Genomic DNA, 20,896 nt, shown 5'->3' with positions numbered 1-20,896 from the left:
TCACCACCCGGCACACCCGGGCAAGTTCTGGGGCCCTAAGCAAGCAGGGGGCCCACTTGCCATCAGGGACACTGCCATGATATGGGACTCATGAGTCTGGGGAACCCAGTGCCAGTGCCCATGAGTGGGTCCCCGCTTACTCAGGGCCCTGGCACTTGCAATACTTAGCTCTCCCTGTTCCCCTAGTGTCTTCATGTTTTCTGACTCTGACATCTCAGGGCAGAGGGCATGATGATGTCACTGCCGGAAGATGGCAAATTGGAGGAGTCCGGACCTGCGGCCGGGAGGAGAGATGAGTATTTGATTTTTTTAATGTATGGAGCAATATATGGGGCCCATTCTGTATGGAGCAATCTGTAAGGTCCATTCTGTACGGAGCAATATATGAGGCCCATTTTGTATGGAGTATTGTATGGGACCCATTCTGGATGGAGCATTATATGGGACCCATTATTCTGTATGGAGCATTATATGGGGCCCATTATTCAGTATGGAGCAATATATGGGGTCCATTATTTTGTATGGAACATTATATGGGGTCCATTATTCCGTGTAGACCAATATATGGGGTCAATTATTCTGTATGAAGCATTATATGGGGCCCATTATTCTGTATGGAGCAATATATGGGGTCAATTATTCTGTATGGAGCATTATATGGGGTCCATTATTTTGTCTGGAACATTATATGGGGTCCATTATTCTGTATAGGGCAATATATGGGGTACATTGTTCTATATGGAGCATTATATAGGGCCCATTATTTTGTATGGAGCATTACAGTTGTGCTCAAAAGTTTACATACCCCGACAGAATTTTTGCTTTCTTGGCTTTTTTTCAGAGAATATGAATGATAACACCAAAACTTTTTCTCCACTCATGGTTAGTGGTTGGGTGAAACCATGTATTGTCAAACTACTTTTTTCCCTGTTTAAATCATAATGACAACACAAAACATCCAAATGACCCTGATCAAAAGTTCAAATACCCTGGTGATTTTGTCCTGATAACATGCAGAGAAGTTGACACAAATGGGTTTGAATGGCTACTAAAGGTAACATCCTCACCTGTGACCTGTGTGTAAATTCTGAGTGAGTTTCTGAGATCCAGACAGACTCTTGTATCTTTCATCCAGCCACTGACGTTTCTGGATTGTGAGTCACGGGGAAAGCAAAAGAATTGTCACTGCACCTACGGGAAAAGGTAGTTGAACTGTGTAAAACAGGAAAGGGATACAAAAAGATATCCCAGGAATTGATAATGCCAGTCAGCAGCGTTCAAACTGTGATTAACAAATGGAAAATCAGGGGCTCTGTAAAAACTAAACCAATGTCAGGTAGACCAATAAAAATGTCATCCACAACTGCCAGGAAAATTGTTCAGGATGCAAAGAAAAACTCACAAATAACATCAGCTGAAATACAGGACTCTCTGAAAACTAGCAGTGTGGCTGTTTCAAGATGCACAATAAGGAGGCAAAATGGGCTCCATGGTTGAGTTGCCAGAAGAAAGCCATTACTGCGCAAATGCTGCAAAGTATCTGGCCTACAATATGCAAAACAGCACAGCGACGAGCCTCAAAACTTCTGGATCAAGGTCATTTGGAGTGCTGAGACCAAAATTGTACTTTTTGGCCACAACCATAACTGTTACATTTGGAGAGAGATACAAGGCCTATGATGAAAGGAACACCATTCCTACTGTAAAGCACAGAGGTGGATCGCTGATGTTTTGGGGATGTGTGATCTACAAAGGCACAGGAAACTTGGTCAACGTTGAAAGAAAGATGAATGCAGCACGTTATCAGCAAATATTGGAGGCAAATTTGCACTCCTCAGCCCGGAAGCTGCCCATGGGATGCACTTGGACACTCCAACACGACAACAATCCAAAACACAAGGCCAAGGCGACGTGTTATCAGCTACAGCAGAACAAAGTGAAGGTTCTGGAGTGGCCATCTCAGTCTCCTGACCTCCATATCATTGAGCCACTCTGGGGAGATTTCAAGCACGCAGTTCATGCTAGACAGCCCAGGAATTTACAGGAGCTGGAGGCTTTTTGCCAAGAAGAGTGAGCAGCTTTAACATCTGAGAAAATAAAGAACCTCATCCACAACTACCACAAAAAAATTAAAGCAGTCATTGATGTTAGAGGGGGCAATACACAGTATTAAGAAATGGGGTATGTGAACTTTTCATCAGGGTCATTTGGATGTTTTGGGTTGTCATTATGATTTAAAAAGATAAAACACAATAGTTTGACAATAAATGGCTTCACCCAACCACTAACCATGAGTGGAGAAAAAGTTTTGGTGTTATCATTCATATTCTCTGAAAAAAGGCCAAGAATGCAAAAATTCTGTCGGGGTATGTAAACTTTTGAGCACAACTGTATATTGGGCCCATTGTTCTGTATGGAGCATTATATGGGGTCCATTATTCTGTATGTAGCAATATATGGGGCCCATTCGGTATGAAACATTATATAGGTCCCATTCTGTATGGAGCAATATATGGGGCCCATTCTGTATGGAGCATTATATGGGGCCCATTGTTCAGTATGAAGCATTATATGTGGTGCCCATAATACTGTATGGAGGACTATGTGGTGCCCATAATGCTGTATGGAGGACTATGTGGTGCCCATACTTCTGTATGGAGGACTATGTGATGTCCATAATTCTGTATGGAGGACTATGTGGTGCCCACAATACTGTATGGAGGATTATGCGGTGCCCATAATACTGTATGGAGGACTATGTTGTGCCCATAATACTGTATGGAGGACTATGTGGTTCTAATAATACTGTATGGAGGACTATGTGGTGCCCATAATTCTCTATGGAGGACTATGTGGTGTTCTTAATTCTGTATGGAGGACTATGTGGTGCCAATAGTTCTGTATGGAGGACTATGTGGTTCTAATAATACTGTATGGAGGACTATGTGGTGCCCATAATTCTCTATGGAGGACTATGTGGTGTTCTTAATTCTGTATGGAGGACTATGTGGTGCCAATAGTTCTGTATGGAGGACTATGTGGTTCTAATAATACTGTATGGAGGACTATGTGGTGCCCATAATACTGTATGAAGGACTCTACTGTCCGGTTTAAAGTTAAAACTTCTGAATCCCTCCAGGGCACGCACTGTGCGCTGTGAGGATTTGACGGTTTCTGATCTATTGTAGAATTTACAATAGCTATAACTCATATAATGTAAGAATGTCAGAATTAAGTGAAATATTTGGCATTGTACTATATTTATATTCCTCTGCCATATCTGTGCATCATTAATCGTGATTTGTTTAAAGGGACCCACTGAGACTATTTCGCCAGAGCCGGCCCTGAAAAGGAGCCTTTGTATGATATATGACAATGCATGGCATACAGTGGCATAAATTATGGCTTTACATTTGGGGTATATGTCCAACCCCAGTATAAGCAGAGCCTTACTTAATGTGCATCAGTTTATTTTTTAACAAACCACAAACACTACTAATGGTTTTGTAAGAAAAAAAGTAATTTTGGTTACTTCCTTACCTGCCATATGACGAATGGCTTTCTTACAGTATTCCTCAGCCATTGGGATTACCTTAAGCATATCTCTACCCCACCGAACCAAAGGCTTTCCTTGTATTGCATAGGAGGCAAACAGAGCAGTGCAGAGTGAACCCAGAAATCCTACAAGTTGGAATACATGGAGTCAAAAATTCAACAAGCAACAAGATATGACAAAATAAATATACACACATTTCCTTTGCATTCACTTATTGACCTAATGTGGCATGACAAACTCAGTATATGTATACATGCTCAGACTGGCCTACTATAGAAGAGGTGAATCCCCCGGAGGGCCCCTGTGTATAAACTTAGCCCCATGATCAATATTTGGCGTAGTAGGAGTTTGTATGTGGATCGCCCCCCAGGGCCTTAGGGTACTCGGTGCCGGGTCCGGTCTTAAAGGGGATGTCACGGTGACTGCGACCCGGTCCGTGGCCCTGGGCACCCAATTAAAGGGAAAGGTCTTTAAAGGGAATATTGTGAATAAAGTCTATTGTTCGTGACACCACCTGTGGTGTTCGGTCAGTGGGGACCGATGCTGCTTAAAGGGGTCCTCTTGGATGATGGTATGCAGCAAGATGGTGACGCTTCCCACAGGTGAAGCGGGGTCCCCAGGGCTTCCCAAGTGCATGGCAAGATGGTGTAAGCCGATGAATGCACAAAGAACGAGAACACAGGTTTGCAAAGTCTTTACCTGGTTTACTGATGGAAGTAGTAGTCCTCAGTCCAGGTTACCAGGTGTAGGGTAGCTGTTATCTGGCCGGCTTGGAGGCAATAGGAGATCCCTCTCTCAGGTGAGGTCCGTAAGCCTTTCCTACTTGCGCCAGATGGCGAGGTCCCTGCGGCTTAAAGCTTGCTGACAGGGTCCCCTCTCTCCTGTCCTAAGACAGATGTCTGTACGATAGGCAGTTTGAGCCTGTTTATGGGATCTCTTAGATGACCTGGCTCTTAAAGTCACTGCTTCACCTCAGACTTATTACAGGCAATTGACATATAGTACTATGCCCTCCGGTCCTGTCACGCTTCCCGGAAAACAACATGACCTCAGGCTCTCGGTATCCGATTTCTGCGCTCTGACTCTGAGGGTGTCCTTCCACTGTTCCCGTCCTGAGCCCTTTTCCTCCACTGTGCTTCTTCCCTCTAAGCTCTTCCACAATTCAACTCTCCTTCTGCTTCTCTTTCCAGGGGTAGCAGCTCCCTCACCCCCATGTCTGCTCTAGATGTCCCTCTGCTACTCCTTCTCTCCACTACTGTTTCCTTGGTCTCCCTGGACCAACTAACTAGCTCCTCCTCCAGACCAGGATACATAAAGTCTAAGGGAGCTCCCCTGAATCCGGGTCCTGAGCTCCCCCTCCTGGCCTAGATTCAGATGTGTTGAATGCGAGTGCCTTACCTGATAGATAGAATCTCCCTTGCCTCTAAGCGTGACATATTACTGGTAGACCTTGGCCACCCCAGTCTGACATTGTATGTAGACACAGGTATAATGTACATATTTATCTATCCAGTTTGAGCTAAAGCATTTAAGGATGCAGACTAATATTTATTTGTACAAATCACTAACTTGGTGCTATGTCAATGGGACATTAGGACGTTTTAGAGATCTTAGAAACATTGTCAAGACATTTGTGATGTGTATGATTAGGGACCATTTTCATTTCTTTCTTAGTTATAGCTACGATGCAATGAAACAGTGAAACTAGTCATTCAACAGGTACATCTTATATTTTCTGCATGTGATAAGAAAAAAAGGAGTCAAGTTATCGTTTCAAAAAGGCAACTGTTTTTGCACTATAACAACTAATCTTTTACATAAAAGACTTTCAATTCCATCAATGATACCAGAATCTGTTCTATCAATTATTCCCTAAGCCACAGCACTCTTGGGGCTAAAGGTACCGTTACACTAAACGATTTACCAACGATCACGACCAGTGATACGACCTGGCCGTGATCGTTGGTAAGTCGCTGTGTGGTCGCTGGAGAGCTGTCACACAGACAGCTCTCCAGCGACCAACGATGCCGAAGTCCCCAGGTAACCAGGGTAAAGATTGGGTCACTAAGCGCAGGGCCGCGCTTAGAAACCCGATGTTTACCCTGGTTACCATTGTAAATGTAAAAAAAAAAACACAACATACTCACATTCCGGTGTCTGTCACGTCCCCCGCCGTCAGCTTCCCGCACTGACTGTGTCAGCGCCGGCCGTGAAGCACAGCACAGCGGTGACGTCACCGCTGTGCTTTACGGCCAGCGCTCACAGTCAGTGCGGGAAGCTGACGGTGGGGGACGTGACAGACACCGGAATGTGAATATGTTGTGTTTTTGGTTTTTTTTACTTTTACAATGGTAACCAGGGTAAATATCGGGTTACTAAGCGCGGCCCTGCACTTAGTAACCCGATGTATACCCTGGTTACAAGTGAACACAACGCCGATTCAGCGATGTCAGCAGGTGATCCAGCGACGAAATAAAGTTCTGGACTTCTAGCTCCGACCAGCGATGTCACAGCAGGATCCTGATCGCTGCTGCATGTCAAACACAACGAGATCGCTATCCAGGATGCTGCAACGTCACGGATCGCTATCGTTCTCGTTCAAAAGTTGCTCAGTGTGAAGGTACCTTAAGGAAGATATTTCACAACTTCTTCCTGTTGTTCAAGCCTTTGTACTTGGGTGACATGTAACCATAGGAGATGGAGTACATACCGTATTTACTCGAATATAAGCCGAGATTTTCAGCCCAAAATTTTGGGCTGAAAGTGCCCCTCTCGGCTTATACTCGAGTCACGGAGGGCGGCAGGTTCGGCGGGTGAGGTGGAGAGGGCGCTGAGGCATACTCACCTAGTCCCGGCGGTCCTGACGCTCCCTGTTATGAACAGGTGATTCAGAACCACAATGGACCTAGTGGTTAAGAGCACACAAAGTGACCTGATAGTTACTAACATAGGACGAGCTCTGAGACGTGGGAACTCTGCTGACCGCAATCCCTAATCCTATCACACCACACTAGAGGTAGCCGTGGATTGCGCCTAACGCTCCCTATGCAACTCGGCACAGCCTGAGAAACTAGCTAGCCCTGAAGATAGAAAAATAAGCCTACCTTGCCTCAGAGAAATTCCCCAAAGGAAAAGGCAGCCCCCCACATATAATGACTGTGAGTTAAGATGAAAATACAAACACAGAGATGAAATCGATTTTAGCAAAGTGAGGCCCGACTTACTGAATAGACCGAGGATAGGAAAGATAGCTTTGGGGTCAGCACAAAAACCTACAAACAACCACGCAGAGGGGCAAAAAGACCCTCCGCACCGACTAACGGTATGGAGGTGCTCCCTCTGCGTCTCAGAGCTTCCAGCAAGCAAGAAAAACCAATATAGCAAGCTGGACAGAAAATATAGCAAACAAAAGTAACACAAGCAAAACTTAGCTTATGCAGGGCAGACAGGCCACAAGAACGATCCAGGAGAAAGCAAGACCAATACTGGAACATTGACTGGAGGCCAGGAACAAAGAACTAGGTGGAGTTAAATAGAGCAGCACCTAACAACTTAACCTCGTCACCTGAGGAAGGAAACTCAGAAGCCGCAGTCCCACTCACATCCACCAGAGGAAGCTCATAGACAGAACCAGCCGAAGTACCACTCATGACCACAGGAGGGAGCTTGACCACAGAATTCACAACAGTACCCCCTGTTGTGAATTCTGTGGCAGAGCTCCCTCCTGTGGTCACAAGTGGTACTTCGGCTGATTCTCTCTGTGAGCTTCCGTTGGTGGAGGAAAGTGGTACTGCGGCTTCTGAGTTTCCTTCCTCAGGTGATGTGGTGAAGTCGTTAGGTGCTGCTCTATTTAACTCCACCTAGTGCTTTGATCCTGGCCTCTAGTCAATGTTCTAGTATTGGACCTGTTTCCTCCTGGATCGTTCCTGTGGCCTGCTGCTCTGCATAGCTAAGTTCCGCTTTGCTATTTTGTTTGCTGTTTTTTTCTGTCCAGCTTGTCTATTTGTTTTTCCCTGCTTGCTGGAAGCTCTGGGACGCAGAGGGTGTACCTCCGTTGTTAGGTCTTGAGTTCCCGCTTCTGCACAGGGGGAATCTCGAGCCGTCTCCGCTGCGGTCCCCCATTCCTATCCAGCCGCAGTGGAGCCTGCTCAGCAGGGACGTCGGTCCCAGCGTCTTGCTCGGTCTCACTCTGTTCAGAGAGTTACTGCTGCTTCTTCAGCTCCTGCCATTAAAGTCAGTGCTGGTCAGCAGCGAGTGGACTTCTCTGGGACTAAGTCCTTGTCTGCGCACACTGAGCATGCCCAGGGCAAGATCTCCCGTTGGAGATCGAGGGTCATGTGCTCAGACTCTGCAGCGCATTCTATTGGTCCTCTTGGCAGGTCTTGGAAGGGCAAAGTTTCTGTGGCCACTTCCTGTCCTGCAACTATATAAACTGCGCATGACCGCACGGCCATGCGCTAGTGTACAATTTAATACGTGTGTTTGTTGTGAGTGCAAGTCGTTCATTAAATACCCCTACCCTATTGTATGACTGTTCGTGTATGGTGTATGGCTGCTATCTAGCGCCCGACTAATCACTCAACGTGTCACACACGTATCAGTGTCTATTGCTGTGACCGCCAGTGCGGTGCCACGCGCCAGTGTGCGCTTCCTGACCCACGTCTGGGTGCTTAGTGGTACCTGCCAGCACGGCACAGTTCGCACTTCGGTGCTATAATTATATATTTCCTTACACACCCAGTAGCGGTGTAGTGCCAGCAAGGGTCTAATCGGACTACAATCCCTGTTGGGGTTAAGTTCGCTGACCACTTGCTCGCGCTCTATGTGCGGTACCGCGGTCCTGTGACGCAACAGGATCGCTTTCTTCACGCTGGGTGAGGTTTAACCCACGCGTGTATACTTTTGGATACCGCCATATAGTCTGTCATTTCCTAGCAGCAGGTTTCACCTGCACGGTGGACCCCGGACTGCGAACGCATCTATATCATCTCTCTTGGTGAGTTCCGCCAGTCCTAACATCCGTGCTGTTAGTTCGGTACGGAGGGTCTTTTTGCCCCCTTTGCGTGGTTTTTGTAGGGTTTTGTGTTGACCGCAAAGTTACCTTTCCTATCCTCGCTCTGTTCAGAAAGTCGGTCCTCACTTTGCTAAATCTATTTCATCTCTACGTTTGTCTTTTCATCTTAACTCACAGTCATTATATGTGGGGGCTGCCTTTTCCTTTGGGGTATTTCTCTGAGGCAAGGTAGGCTTATTTTTTCTATCTTCAGGCTAGTTAGTTTCTCAGGCTGTGCCGAGTTGCATAGGTAGCGTTAGGCGCAATCCACGGCTGCCTCAGCAGAGTTCCCACGTCTCAGAGCTCGTTCAATGTTTTTGGGTTATTGTCAGGTCACTGTATGTGCTCTGACCTCTATGTCCATTGTGGTACTGAATTACCTTATCATAACAGTACTGGAGGCCAAAAGTACTAATGATTCTCAATAGAGGGAAAAAAGAAGTTCTGAGACCATTTTTTTTTCTCTGCACTGTGTTTTGCCTTTTTTTTCCCCTAGACATTTGGGTGGTTCAGGACACAGGTGTAGCAATGGACATTAAAGGTCTGTCTTCATGTGTGGATCAGCTCATAGCAACAGTACAAAATATTCAAGACTTTGTGGTTCAGAATTCTATGTTAGAACCGAGAATTCCTATTCCTGATTTGTTTTTTGGAGATAGAACTAAATTTCTGAGTTTCAAAAATAATCGTAAACTATTTCTGGCTTTGAAACCTCGCTCCTCTGGTGACCCAGTTCAACAAGTTAGGATCATTATTTCTTTTTTACGTGGCGACCCTCAGGACTGGGCATTTTCTCAAGCGTCAGGAGATCCTGCATTAAGTAATATTGATGCGTTTTTCCTGGCTCTCGGATTGCTGTACGATGAACCTAATTCAGTGGATCAGGCAGAGAAAAATTTGCTGGCTCTGTGTCAGGGTCAGGATGAGATAGAGGTATATTGTCAGAAATTTAGAAAGTGGTCTGTACTCACTCAATGGAATGAAGGTGCGCTCGCAGCTATTTTCAGAAAGGGTCTCTCTGAAGCCCTTAAGGATGTCATGGTGGGATTTCCTATGCCTGCTGGTCTGAATGAGTCTATGTCTTTGGCCATTCAGATTGGTCGACGCTTGCGTGAGCGTAAATCTGTGCACCATTTGGCGGTATTACCTGAGCTTAAACCTGAGCCTATGCAGTGCGATAGGACTTTGACCAGAGTTGAACGGCAAGAACACAGACGTCTGAATGGGCTGTGTTTCTACTGTGGTGATTCCACTCATGCTATCTCTGATTGTCCTAAGCGCACTAAGCGGTTCACTAGGTCTGCCACCATTGGTACGGTACAGTCAAAATTTCTTCTGTCCGTTACCTTGATCTGCTCTTTGTCATCGAATTCTGTCATGGCATTTGTGGATTCAGGCGCTGCCCTGAATTTGATGGACTTGGAGTATGCTAGGCGTTGTGGGTTTTTCTTGGAGCCCTTGCAGTGTCCTATTCCATTGAGAGGAATTGATGCTACGCCTTTGGCCAAGAATAAGCCTCAGTACTGGACCCAGCTGACCATGTGCATGGCTCCTGCACATCAGGAGGATATTCGCTTTTTGGTGTTGCATAATCTGCATGATGTGGTCGTGTTGGGGTTGCCATGGCTACAAGTCCATAACCCAGTATTGGATTGGAAATCAATGTCTGTGTCCAGCTGGGGTTGTCAGGGGGTACATGGTGATGTTCCTTTTCTGTCTATTTCATCATCCACCCTTTCTGAGGTCCCAGAGTTCTTGTCGGATTACCGGGATGTATTTGATGAGCCCAAGTCCAGTGCCCTACCTCCGCATAGGGATTGTGATTGTGCTATCGATTTGATTCCTGGTAGTAAGTTTCCTAAAGGTCGACTGTTTAATTTGTCTGTGCCTGAACACGCCGCTATGCGAAGTTACGTAAAGGAATCCTTGGAGAAAGGTCATATTCGCCCGTCGTCGTCGCCATTGAGAGCAGGGTTCTTTTTTGTGGCCAAGAAGGATGGTTCGCTGAGACCTTGTATTGATTACCACCTTCTAAATAAAATCACGGTCAAATTTCAGTACCCCTTGCCGCTGCTGTCTGATTTGTTTGCTCGGATTAAGGGGGCTAGTTGGTTCACCAAGATAGATCTTCGTGGTGCGTATAATCTTGTGCGTATTAAGCGAGGCGATGAATGGAAAACTGCATTTAATACGCCCGAGGGCCAGTTTGAGTATCTAGTAATGCCATTCGGACTTGCCAATGCTCCATCAGTGTTTCAGTCCTTTATGCATGACATCTTCCGAGAGTACCTGGATAAATTCCTGATTGTGTACTTGGATGACATTTTGATCTTCTCGGATGATTGGGAGTCTCATGTGAAGCAGGTCAGAACGGTGTTTCAGGTCCTGCGTGCTAATTCTTTGTTTGTGAAGGGATCAAAGTGTCTCTTCGGTGTTCAGAAGGTTTCATTTTTGGGGTTCATCTTTTCCCCTTCTACTATCGAGATGGACCCTGTTAAGGTCCAAGCCATCCATGATTGGACTCAGCCGACATCTCTGAAAAGTCTGCAAAAGTTCCTGGGCTTTGCTAATTTTTATCGTCGCTTCATCTGCAATTTTTCTAGTATTGCTAAACCATTGACCGATTTGACCAAGAAGGGTGCTGATGTGGTCAATTGGTCTTCTGCTGCTGTGGAAGCTTTTCAAGAGTTGAAGCGTCATTTTTCTTCTGCCCCTGTGTTGTGTCAACCAGATGTTTCGCTTCCATTCCAGGTCGAGGTTGATGCTTCTGAGATTGGAGCAGGGGCTGTTTTGTTGCAGAGAAGTTCTGATTTCTCGGTGATGAAACCATGCGCCTTCTTTTCCAGGAAGTTTTCGCCTGCTGAGCGAAATTATGATGTGGGCAATCGAGAGTTGCTGGCCATGAAGTGGGCATTCGAGGAGTGGCGTCATTGGCTTGAAGGAGCTAAGCATCGCGTGGTGGTCTTGACTGATCATAAGAACTTGACTTATCTCGAGTCTGCCAAGCGGTTGAATCCTAGAAAGCCTCGTTGGTCGCTGTTTTTTGCCCGTTTTGACTTTGTGATTTCGTACATTCCGGGCTCTAAAAATGTGAAGGCGGATGCTCTGTCTAGGAGTTTTGTGCCCGATTCTCCGGGTTTATCTGAGCCGGCGGGTATCCTCAAAGAGGGAGTAATTGTGTCTGCCATCTCCCCTGATTTGCGGCGGGTGCTGCAAAAATTTCAGGCTAATAAACCTGATCGTTGCCCAGCGGAGAAACTGTTTGTCCCTGATAGGTGGACGAATAAAGTAATCTCTGAGGTTCATTGTTCGGTGTTGGCTGGTCATCCTGGAATCTTTGGTACCAGAGAGTTAGTGGCTAGATCCTTTTGGTGGCCATCTCTGTCGCGGGATGTACGTTCTTTTGTGCAGTCCTGTGGGATTTGTGCTCGGGCTAAGCCCTGCTGTTCTCATGCCAGTGGGTTGCTTTTGCCCTTGCCGGTCCCGAAGAGGCCTTGGACACATATCTCTATGGATTTTATTTCAGATCTTCCCGTCTCTCAAAAGATGTCAGTCATTTGGGTGGTCTGTGATCGCATCTCTAAGATGGTCCATTTGGTACCCTTGTCTAAATTGCCTTCCTCCTCTGATTTGGTGCCATTGTTCTTCCAGCATGTGGTTCGTTTACATGGCATTCCAGAGAATATCGTTTCTGACAGAGGTTCCCAGTTTGTTTCGAGGTTTTGGCGAGCCTTTTGTGGTAGGATGGGCATTGACTTGTCTTTTTCCTCGGCTTTCCATCCTCAGACTAATGGCCAGACCGAACGAACCAATCAGACCTTGGAAACATATCTGAGATGCTTTGTTTCTGCTGATCAGGATGACTGGGTGTCCTTTTTGCCTTTGGCTGAGTTCGCCCTTAATAATCGGGCCAGCTCGGCTACCTTGGTTTCGCCGTTTTTCTGCAACTCTGGGTTCCATCCGCGTTTCTCTTCAGGGCAGGTTGAGTCTTCGGACTGTCCTGGTGTGGATACTGTGGTGGACAGGTTGCAGCAGATTTGGACTCATGTAGTGGACAATTTGACCTTGTCCCAGGAGAAGGCTCAACGTTTTGCTAATCGCAGACGCTGTATGGGTCCCCGACTTCGTGTTGGGGATTTGGTTTGGTTATCTTCTCGTCATATTCCTATGAAGGTTTCCTCTCCTAAGTTTAAACCTCGTTTCATTGGTCCATATAGGATTTCTGAGGTTCTTAATCCTGTGTCTTTTCGTCTGACCCTTCCAGATTCTTTTTCCATACATAACGTATTCCATAGGTCATTGTTGCGGAGATACGTGGCACCTATGGTTCCATCTGTTGATCCTCCTGCCCCGGTTTTGGTGGAGGGGGAGTTGGAGTATATTGTGGAGAAGATTTTGGATTCTCGTGTTTCAAGACGGAAACTCCAGTATCTGGTTAAGTGGAAGGGTTATGCTCAGGAAGATAATTCCTGGGTCTTTGCCTCTGATGTCCATGCTCCCAATCTTGTTTGTGCCTTTCATATAGCCCATCCTGGTCGTCCTGGGGGCTCTGGTGATGGTTCGGTGACCCCTCCTCAAGGGAAGGGGTACTGTTGTGAATTCTGTGGCAGAGCTCCCTCCTGTGGTCACAAGTGGTACTTCGGCTGATTCTCTCTGTGAGCTTCCGTTGGTGGAGGAAAGTGGTACTGCGGCTTCTGAGTTTCCTTCCTCAGGTGATGTGGTGAAGTCGTTAGGTGCTGCTCTATTTAACTCCACCTAGTGCTTTGATCCTGGCCTCCAGTCAATGTTCTAGTATTGGACCTGTTTCCTCCTGGATCGTTCCTGTGGCCTGCTGCTCTGCATAGCTAAGTTCCGCTTTGCTATTTTGTTTGCTGTTTTTTTCTGTCCAGCTTGTCTATTTGTTTTTTCCTGCTTGCTGGAAGCTCTGGGACGCAGAGGGTGTACCTCCGTGCCGTTAGTTCGGTACGGAGGGTCTTTTTGCCCCCTCTGCGTGGTTTTTGTAGGGTTTTGTGTTGACCGCAAAGTTACCTTTCCTATCCTCGCTCTGTTCAGAAAGTCGGGCCTCACTTTGCTAAATCTATTTCATCTCTACGTTTGTCTTTTCATCTTAACTCACAGTCATTATATGTGGGGGCTGCCTTTTCCTTTGGGGTATTTCTCTGAGGCAAGGTAGGCTTATTTTCTATCTTCAGGCTAGCTTGTTTCTCAGGCTGTGCCGAGTTGCATAGGGAGCGTTAGGCGCAATCCACGGCTGCCTCTAGTGTGGTTGGAGAGGATTAGGGATTGCGGTCAGCAGAGTTCCCACGTCTCAGAGCTCGTTCAATGTTTTTGGGTTATTGTCAGGTCACTGTATGTGCTCTGACCTCTATGTCCATTGTGGTACTGAATTACCTTATCATAACAACCCCCCCCCTTGAGGAGGGGTCACCGAACCCTCACCAGATCCCCCAGACCGACCAGGATGAGCCAAATCAAAGGCACGAACCAGATCGGCAGCATGAACATCAGAGGCAAAGACCCAGGAATTATCTTCCTGACCATAACCCTTCCACTTAACCAGGTACTGGAGTTTCCGTCTCAAAATACGAGAATCCAAAATCTTCTCCACTATATACTCCAACTCCCCCTCAACCAAAACCACGTATCTCCGCAACAATGACCTATGGAATACGTTATGGATGGACAAAGAAGCTGGAAGGGTCAAACGAAAAGACACAGGATTAAGAACCTCAGAAATCCTATATGGACCAATGAAACGAGGCTTAAACTTAGGAGAAGAAACTTTCATAGGAATATAACGAGATGACAACCAAACCAAATCCCCAACACGAAGTCGGGGACCCACACAGCGCCTGCGGTTAGCGAAACGTTGAGCCTTCTCCTGAGACAATGTCAAATTCTCCACCACATGAGTCCAAATCTGCTGCAACCTATCCACCACAGTATCCACACCAGGACAGTCAGAAGACTCAACCTGCCCTGAAGAGAAACGAGGATGGAAACCAGAATTGCAGAAAAACGGCGAAACCAAAGTAGCCGAGCTGGCCCGATTATTAAGGGCGAACTCAGCCAAAGGCAAAAAGGACACCCAATGATCCTGATCGGCAGAAACAAAACATCTCAGATATGTTTCCAAGGTCTGATTGGTTCGTTCAGTCTGGCCATTTGTCTGAGGATGGAAAGCCGAGGAAAAAGACAAATCAATGCTCATCCTAGCACAAAAGGCTCGCCAAAACCTCGAAACAAACTGGGAACCTCTGTCAGAAACGATGTTCTCCGGAATGCCATGTAAACGAACCACATGCTGGAAGAACAATGGCACCAAATCAGAGGAGGAAGGCAATTTAGACAAGGGTACCAAATGGACCATCTTAGAGAAGCGATCACAAACAACCCAAATGACCGACATTATTTGAGAGACGGGGAGATCCGAAATAAAATCCATAGAGATACAGTATGTGTCCAGGGCCTCTTCGGGACTGGAAAGGCAAAAGCAACCCACTGGCACGAGAACAGCAGGGCTTAGCCCGAGCACAAATCCCACAGGACTGCACAAACGAACGCACATCCCGCGACAGAGACGGCCACCAAAAGGATCTAGCCACCAAATCTCTGGTACCAAAGATTCCAGGATGACCAGCCAACACCGAACAATGAACCTCAGAGATAACTCTACTCGTCCATTTATCAGGGACAAACAGTTTCTCCGCTGGGCAACGGTCAGGTCTATTAGCCTGAAATTTTTGCAGCACCCGCCGCAAATCAGGGGAGATGGCAGACAAAATTACCCCCTCTTTGAGAATACCCGCCGGCTCAGACAAACCCGGAGAGTCGGGCACAAAACTCCTAGACAGGGCATCTGCCTTAACATTTTTAGAGCCCGGAAGGTACGAAACCACAAAGTCAAAACGGGAGAAAAACAGCGACCAACGAGCCTGTCTAGGATTCAACCATTTGGCAGACTCGAGATAAGTCAAGTTCTTGTGATCAGTCAAGACCACCACGCGATGCTTAGCTCCTTCAAGCCAATGACGCCACTCCTCGAATGCCCACTTCATGGCCAACAACTCTCGATTGCCAACATCATAATTACGCTCAGCAGGCGAAAATTTCCTGGAAAAGAAGGCGCATGGTTTCATCACCGAGCCATCAGAACTTCTTTGCGACAAAACAGCCCCTGCTCCAATCTCAGAAGCATCAACCTCGACCTGGAACGGGAGCGAAACATCTGGTTGGCACAACACAGGGGCAGAAGAAAAACGACGCTTCAACTCTTGAAAAGCTTCCACAGCAGCAGAAGACCAATTGACCACATCAGCACCCTTCTTGGTTAACTCAGTCAACGGTTTAGCAATACTAGAAAAATTATTGATGAAGCGACGATAAAAATTAGCAAAGCCCAGGAACTTTTGCAGACTCTTCAGAGATGTCGGCTGAGTCCAATCATAAATGGCCTGAACTTTAACAGGGTCCATCTCGATAGTAGAAGGGGAAAAAATGAACCCCAAAAATGAAACCTTCTGAACACCAAAGAGACACTTTGACCCCTTCACAAACAAAGAATTCGCACGCAGAACCTGGAACACCATTCTGACCTGCTTTACGTGAGACTCCCAATCATCCGAGAAGACCAAAATATCATCCAAGTATACAATCAGGAATTTATCCAGGTTCTCTCGGAAGATGTCATGCATAAAGGAATGAAACACTGATGGAGCATTAGAAAGCCCGAATGGCATAACCAGGTACTCAAAATGGCCCTCGGGCGTATTAAATGCTGTTTTCCATTCATCGCCCTGTTTAATACGCACAAGATTATACGCACCACGAAGATCTATCTTGGTGAACCAACTAGCCCCCTTAATCCGAGCAAACAAATCAGACAGCAGCGGCAAGGGGTACTGAAATTTGACCGTGATTTTATTTAGAAGGCGGTAATCAATACAAGGTCTCAGCGAACCATCCTTCTTGGCCACAAAAAAGAACCCTGCTCCCAATGGCGACGACGACGGGCGAATATGACCTTTCTCCAAGGATTCCTTTACGTAACTTCGCATAGCGGCGTGTTCAGGCACAGACAAATTAAACAGTCGACCTTTAGGAAACTTACTACCAGGAATCAAATCGATAGCACAATCACAATCCCTATGCGGAGGTAGGGCACTGGACTTGGGCTCATCAAATACATCCCGGTAATCCGACAAGAACTCTGGGACCTCAGAAGGGGTGGATGATGAAATAGACAGAAAAAGAACATCACCATGTACCCCCTGACAACCCCAGCTGGACACAGACATTGATTTCCAATCCAATACTGGGTTATGGACTTGTAGCCATGGCAACCCCAACACGACCACATCATGCAGATTATGCAACACCAAAAAGCGAATATCCTCCTGATGCGCAGGAGCCATGCACATGGTCAGCTGGGTCCAGTACTGAGGCTTACTCTTGGCCAAAGGCGTAGCATCAATTCCTCTCAATGGGATAGGATACTGCAAGGGCTCCAAGAAAAACCCACAGCGCCTAGCATACTCCAAGTCCGTCAAATTCAGGGCAGCGCCTGAATCCACAAATGCCATGACGGAATAGGATGACAAAGAGCAGATCAAAGTAACGGACAAAAGAAATTTCGACTGTACCGTACCAATGGTGGCAGACCTAGCGAACCGCTTAGTGCGCATAGGACAATCGGAGATAGCATGAGTGGAATCACCACAGTAAAAACACAGCCCATTCTGACTTCTGTGTTCTTGCCGTTCAGCTCTGGTCAAAGTCCTATCGCACTGCATAGGCTCAGGTCCATGCTCAGATAATACCGCCAAATGGTGCACAGTTTTACGCTCACGCAAGCGTCGACCGATCTGAATGGCCAAAGACATAGACTCATTCAGACCAGCAGGCATAGGAAATCCCACCATGACATCCTTAAGGGCTTCAGAGAGACCTTTTCTGAAAATTGCTGCCAGCGCACATTCATTCCATTGAGTGAGCACAGACCACTTCCTAAACTTCTGACAATATATCTCTACCTCATCCTGACCCTGAGACAGAGCCAGCAAATTTTTCTCTGCCTGATCCACTGAATTAGGTTCATCATACAGCAATCCGAGCGCCAGAAAAAACGCATCAATATTACATAATGCAGGATCTCCTGGCACAAGGGAAAATGCCCAGTCTTGAGGGTCGCCACGTAATAAAGAAATAATGATCTTAACTTGTTGAACTGGGTCACCAGAGGAGCGGGGTTTCAAAGCCAGAAACAATTTACAATTATTCTTAAAACTCAGAAACTTAGCTCTATCTCCAGAAAACAAATCAGGAATAGGAATTCTTGGCTCTAACATAGAATTCTGAACCACAAAGTCTTGAATATTTTGTACTCTTGCAGTGAGATGATCCACACAAGAAGACAGATCTTTAATGTCCATCAGTACACCTGTGTCCTGAACCACCCAAATGTCTAGGGGAAAAGAAAGACAAAACACAGTACAGAGAAAAAAAAATGGTCTCAGAACTTCTCTTTTCCCTCTATTGAGAAGCATTAGTACTTTGGGCCTCCAGTACTGTTATGAACAGGTGATTCAGAACCACAATGGACCTAGTGGTTAAGAGCACACAAAGTGACCTGATAGTTACTAACATAGGACGAGCTCTGAGACGTGGGAACTCTGCTGACCGCAATCCCTAATCCTATCATACCACACTAGAGGTAGCCGTGGATTGTGCCTAACGCTCCCTATGCAACTCGGCACAGCCTGAGAAACTAGCTAGCCCTGAAGATAGAAAAATAAGCCTACCTTGCCTCAGAGAAATTCCCCAAAGGAAAAGGCAGCCCCCCACATATAATGACTGTGAGTTAAGATGAAAATACAAACACAGAGATGAAATAGATTTTAGCAAAGTGAGGCCCGACTTACTGAATAGACCGAGGATAGGAAAGATAGCTTTGCGGTCAGCACAAAAACCTACAAACAACCACGCAGAGGGGCAAAAAGACCCTCCGCACCGACTAACGGTACGGAGGTGCTCCCTCTGCGTCTCAGAGCTTCCAGCAAGCAAGAAAAACCAATATAGCAAGCTGGACAGAAAATATAGCAAACAAAAGTAACACAAGCAAAACTTAGCTTATGCAGGGCAGACTGGCCACAAGAACGATCCAGGAGAAAGCAAGACCAATACTGGAACATTGACTGGAGGCCAGGAACAAAGAACTAGGTGGAGTTAAATAGAGCAGCACCTAACGACTTAACCTCGTCACCTGAGGAAGGAAACTCAGAAGCCGCAGCCCCACTCACATCCACCAGAGGAAACTCATAGACAGAACCAGCCGAAGTACCACTCATGACCACAGGAGGGAGCTTGACCACAGAATTCACAACAGCTCCCCCTGCCCGTCACACGGTCTTCGGTGCTGCAGCTCTTCCCCTGTTCAACGGTCACGTGGGACCGCTGATTAGAGAAATGAATATGCGGCTCCACCTCCCATAGGGGTGGAGCCGCATATTCATTTCTCTAATCAGCGGTGCCGGTGACCGCTGATAGAGGAAGAGGCTGCGGCACCAAAGACTGTGTGACAGGCAGAGGGAGCGGGACGCCGGGAGCAGGTAAGTATGTAATATTCACCTGTCCGCGTTCCACACGCCGGGTGTCGCTCCATCTTCCCGGCGCCGCTCTGTCTTCGCGTCCTCTTGCACTGACTGTTCAGGTCAGAGGGCGCGATGACGCATATAGTGTGCGCGCCGCCCTCTGCCTGATCAGTCAGTGCAGAGAGACGCTGAGATGGGACGCTGGGAGCTGCAAGCAGCGAGGTGAGTATGGCATTTTTTTTTTATTGCAACAGCAATGGCACAGCTTTATATGGTACATCTATGGGGCAATAATGAACGGTGCAGAGCACTATATGGCACAGCTATGGGGCAATAATGATCTGTGCAAAGCACTATATGGCAGAGCTATGGGACAATAATGAACGGCGCAGAGCACTATATGGCACAGCTATGGGGCAACAATGAACGGTGCAGAGCACTATATGGCACAGCTATGGGGCAAAAATGAACGGCGCAGAGCACTATATGGCACAGCTATGGGACAATAATGAACTGTGCAGAGCACTATATGGCACAGCTATGGGGCAATAATGAACGGTGCAGAGCACTATATGGCACAGCTATGGGGCAATAATGAACGGTGCAGAGCACTATATGGCACAGCTTTCTATGGTACATCTATGGGGAAATAATGAACGGCGCAGAGCACTATATGGCACAGCTATGGGGCAAAAATGAACGGCGCAGAGCACTATATGGCACAGCTATGGGGCAAAAATGAACGGCGCAGAGCACTATATGGCACAGCTATGGGACAATAATGAACTGTGCAGAGCACTATATGGCACAGCTATGGGGCAATAATGAACGGTGCAAAGCACTATATGGTACAGCTTTCTATGGTACATCTATGGGGAAATAATGAACGGTGCAGAGCACTATATGGCACAGCTATGGGGCCATAATGATCGGTATGGAGCATCTATTTTTATTTTTGAAATTCACCGGTAGCTGCTGCATTTTCCACCCTAGGCTTATACTCGAGTCAATAAGTTTTCCCAGTTTTTTGTGGCAAAATTATGGGGGTCGGCTTATACTCGGGTCGGCTTATACTCGAGTATATACGGTAATTAAAATGCCTGTGTTGGTGGCTCTGTCAGCTGTGGTAGTAGGGGCACGGCAGTGCCAACCAAGGTGGTATTGACACTCTGAGTCAGAGCAATTCTAGAGGTGGGCGTAACGAGACCCTGTCAGTCAGGACTTAAGCAGTGGCCTCTAGGCTTTAGCTGTAGAATAAGCTGCTGCTCGGTGGTACAGTCTCACAATAGTGGTCAGATAGCCTGGTTGGAACCAAGAGGGCTTAAAAGTACAAAATCAGAATACGCAAGAATATTAGTAAAACATATAAAGTTTGTCTGTACAGTGTGTTATTAAACAGCGCACTGATTACCACCAGTTACCATTCATATATGTTAAGGTGGTGGACAAAAGACAGAAGACTGCCCCTATCTAAGGCTACGTTCACATTAGCGTTTTGCGGGGCTGCGTCGGACGCATGCGTCATGCACCCCTATATTTAACATGGGGGCGCATGGACATGCGTTGTATTGCGTTTTGTGACACATGCGTCTTTTTTGGTGCAAGCGTCAGCGCGCAGAGGACGCAGCAAGTTGCATTTTTTTGCGTCCAAAATCATGCAAAAAAAGGACACATGCATCACAAAACAATGCGTTTTGC

General features: G+C 46.7%; 1 protein-coding gene across 1 annotated transcript in view; it reads right to left on the bottom strand.

Annotated features, from left to right (window-relative positions):
* Positions 1-20,896, bottom strand: part of ADPRHL1 (ADP-ribosylhydrolase like 1) — a 142,941-nt gene that overhangs the window by 66,571 nt on the left and 55,474 nt on the right. The window contains exon 4 of the mRNA XM_069757882.1: positions 3,541-3,681. Coding sequence (XP_069613983.1) covers positions 3,541-3,681 — 141 coding nt within the window. The remainder of the gene's footprint in view (positions 1-3,540; positions 3,682-20,896) is intronic.

This window comes from Ranitomeya imitator, chromosome 3 (genome assembly GCF_032444005.1).
Source record: "Ranitomeya imitator isolate aRanImi1 chromosome 3, aRanImi1.pri, whole genome shotgun sequence".
NCBI classification, from domain to species: domain Eukaryota; kingdom Metazoa; phylum Chordata; class Amphibia; order Anura; family Dendrobatidae; genus Ranitomeya; species Ranitomeya imitator.
This window is presented reverse-complemented; position numbering and strand designations above follow the sequence as displayed.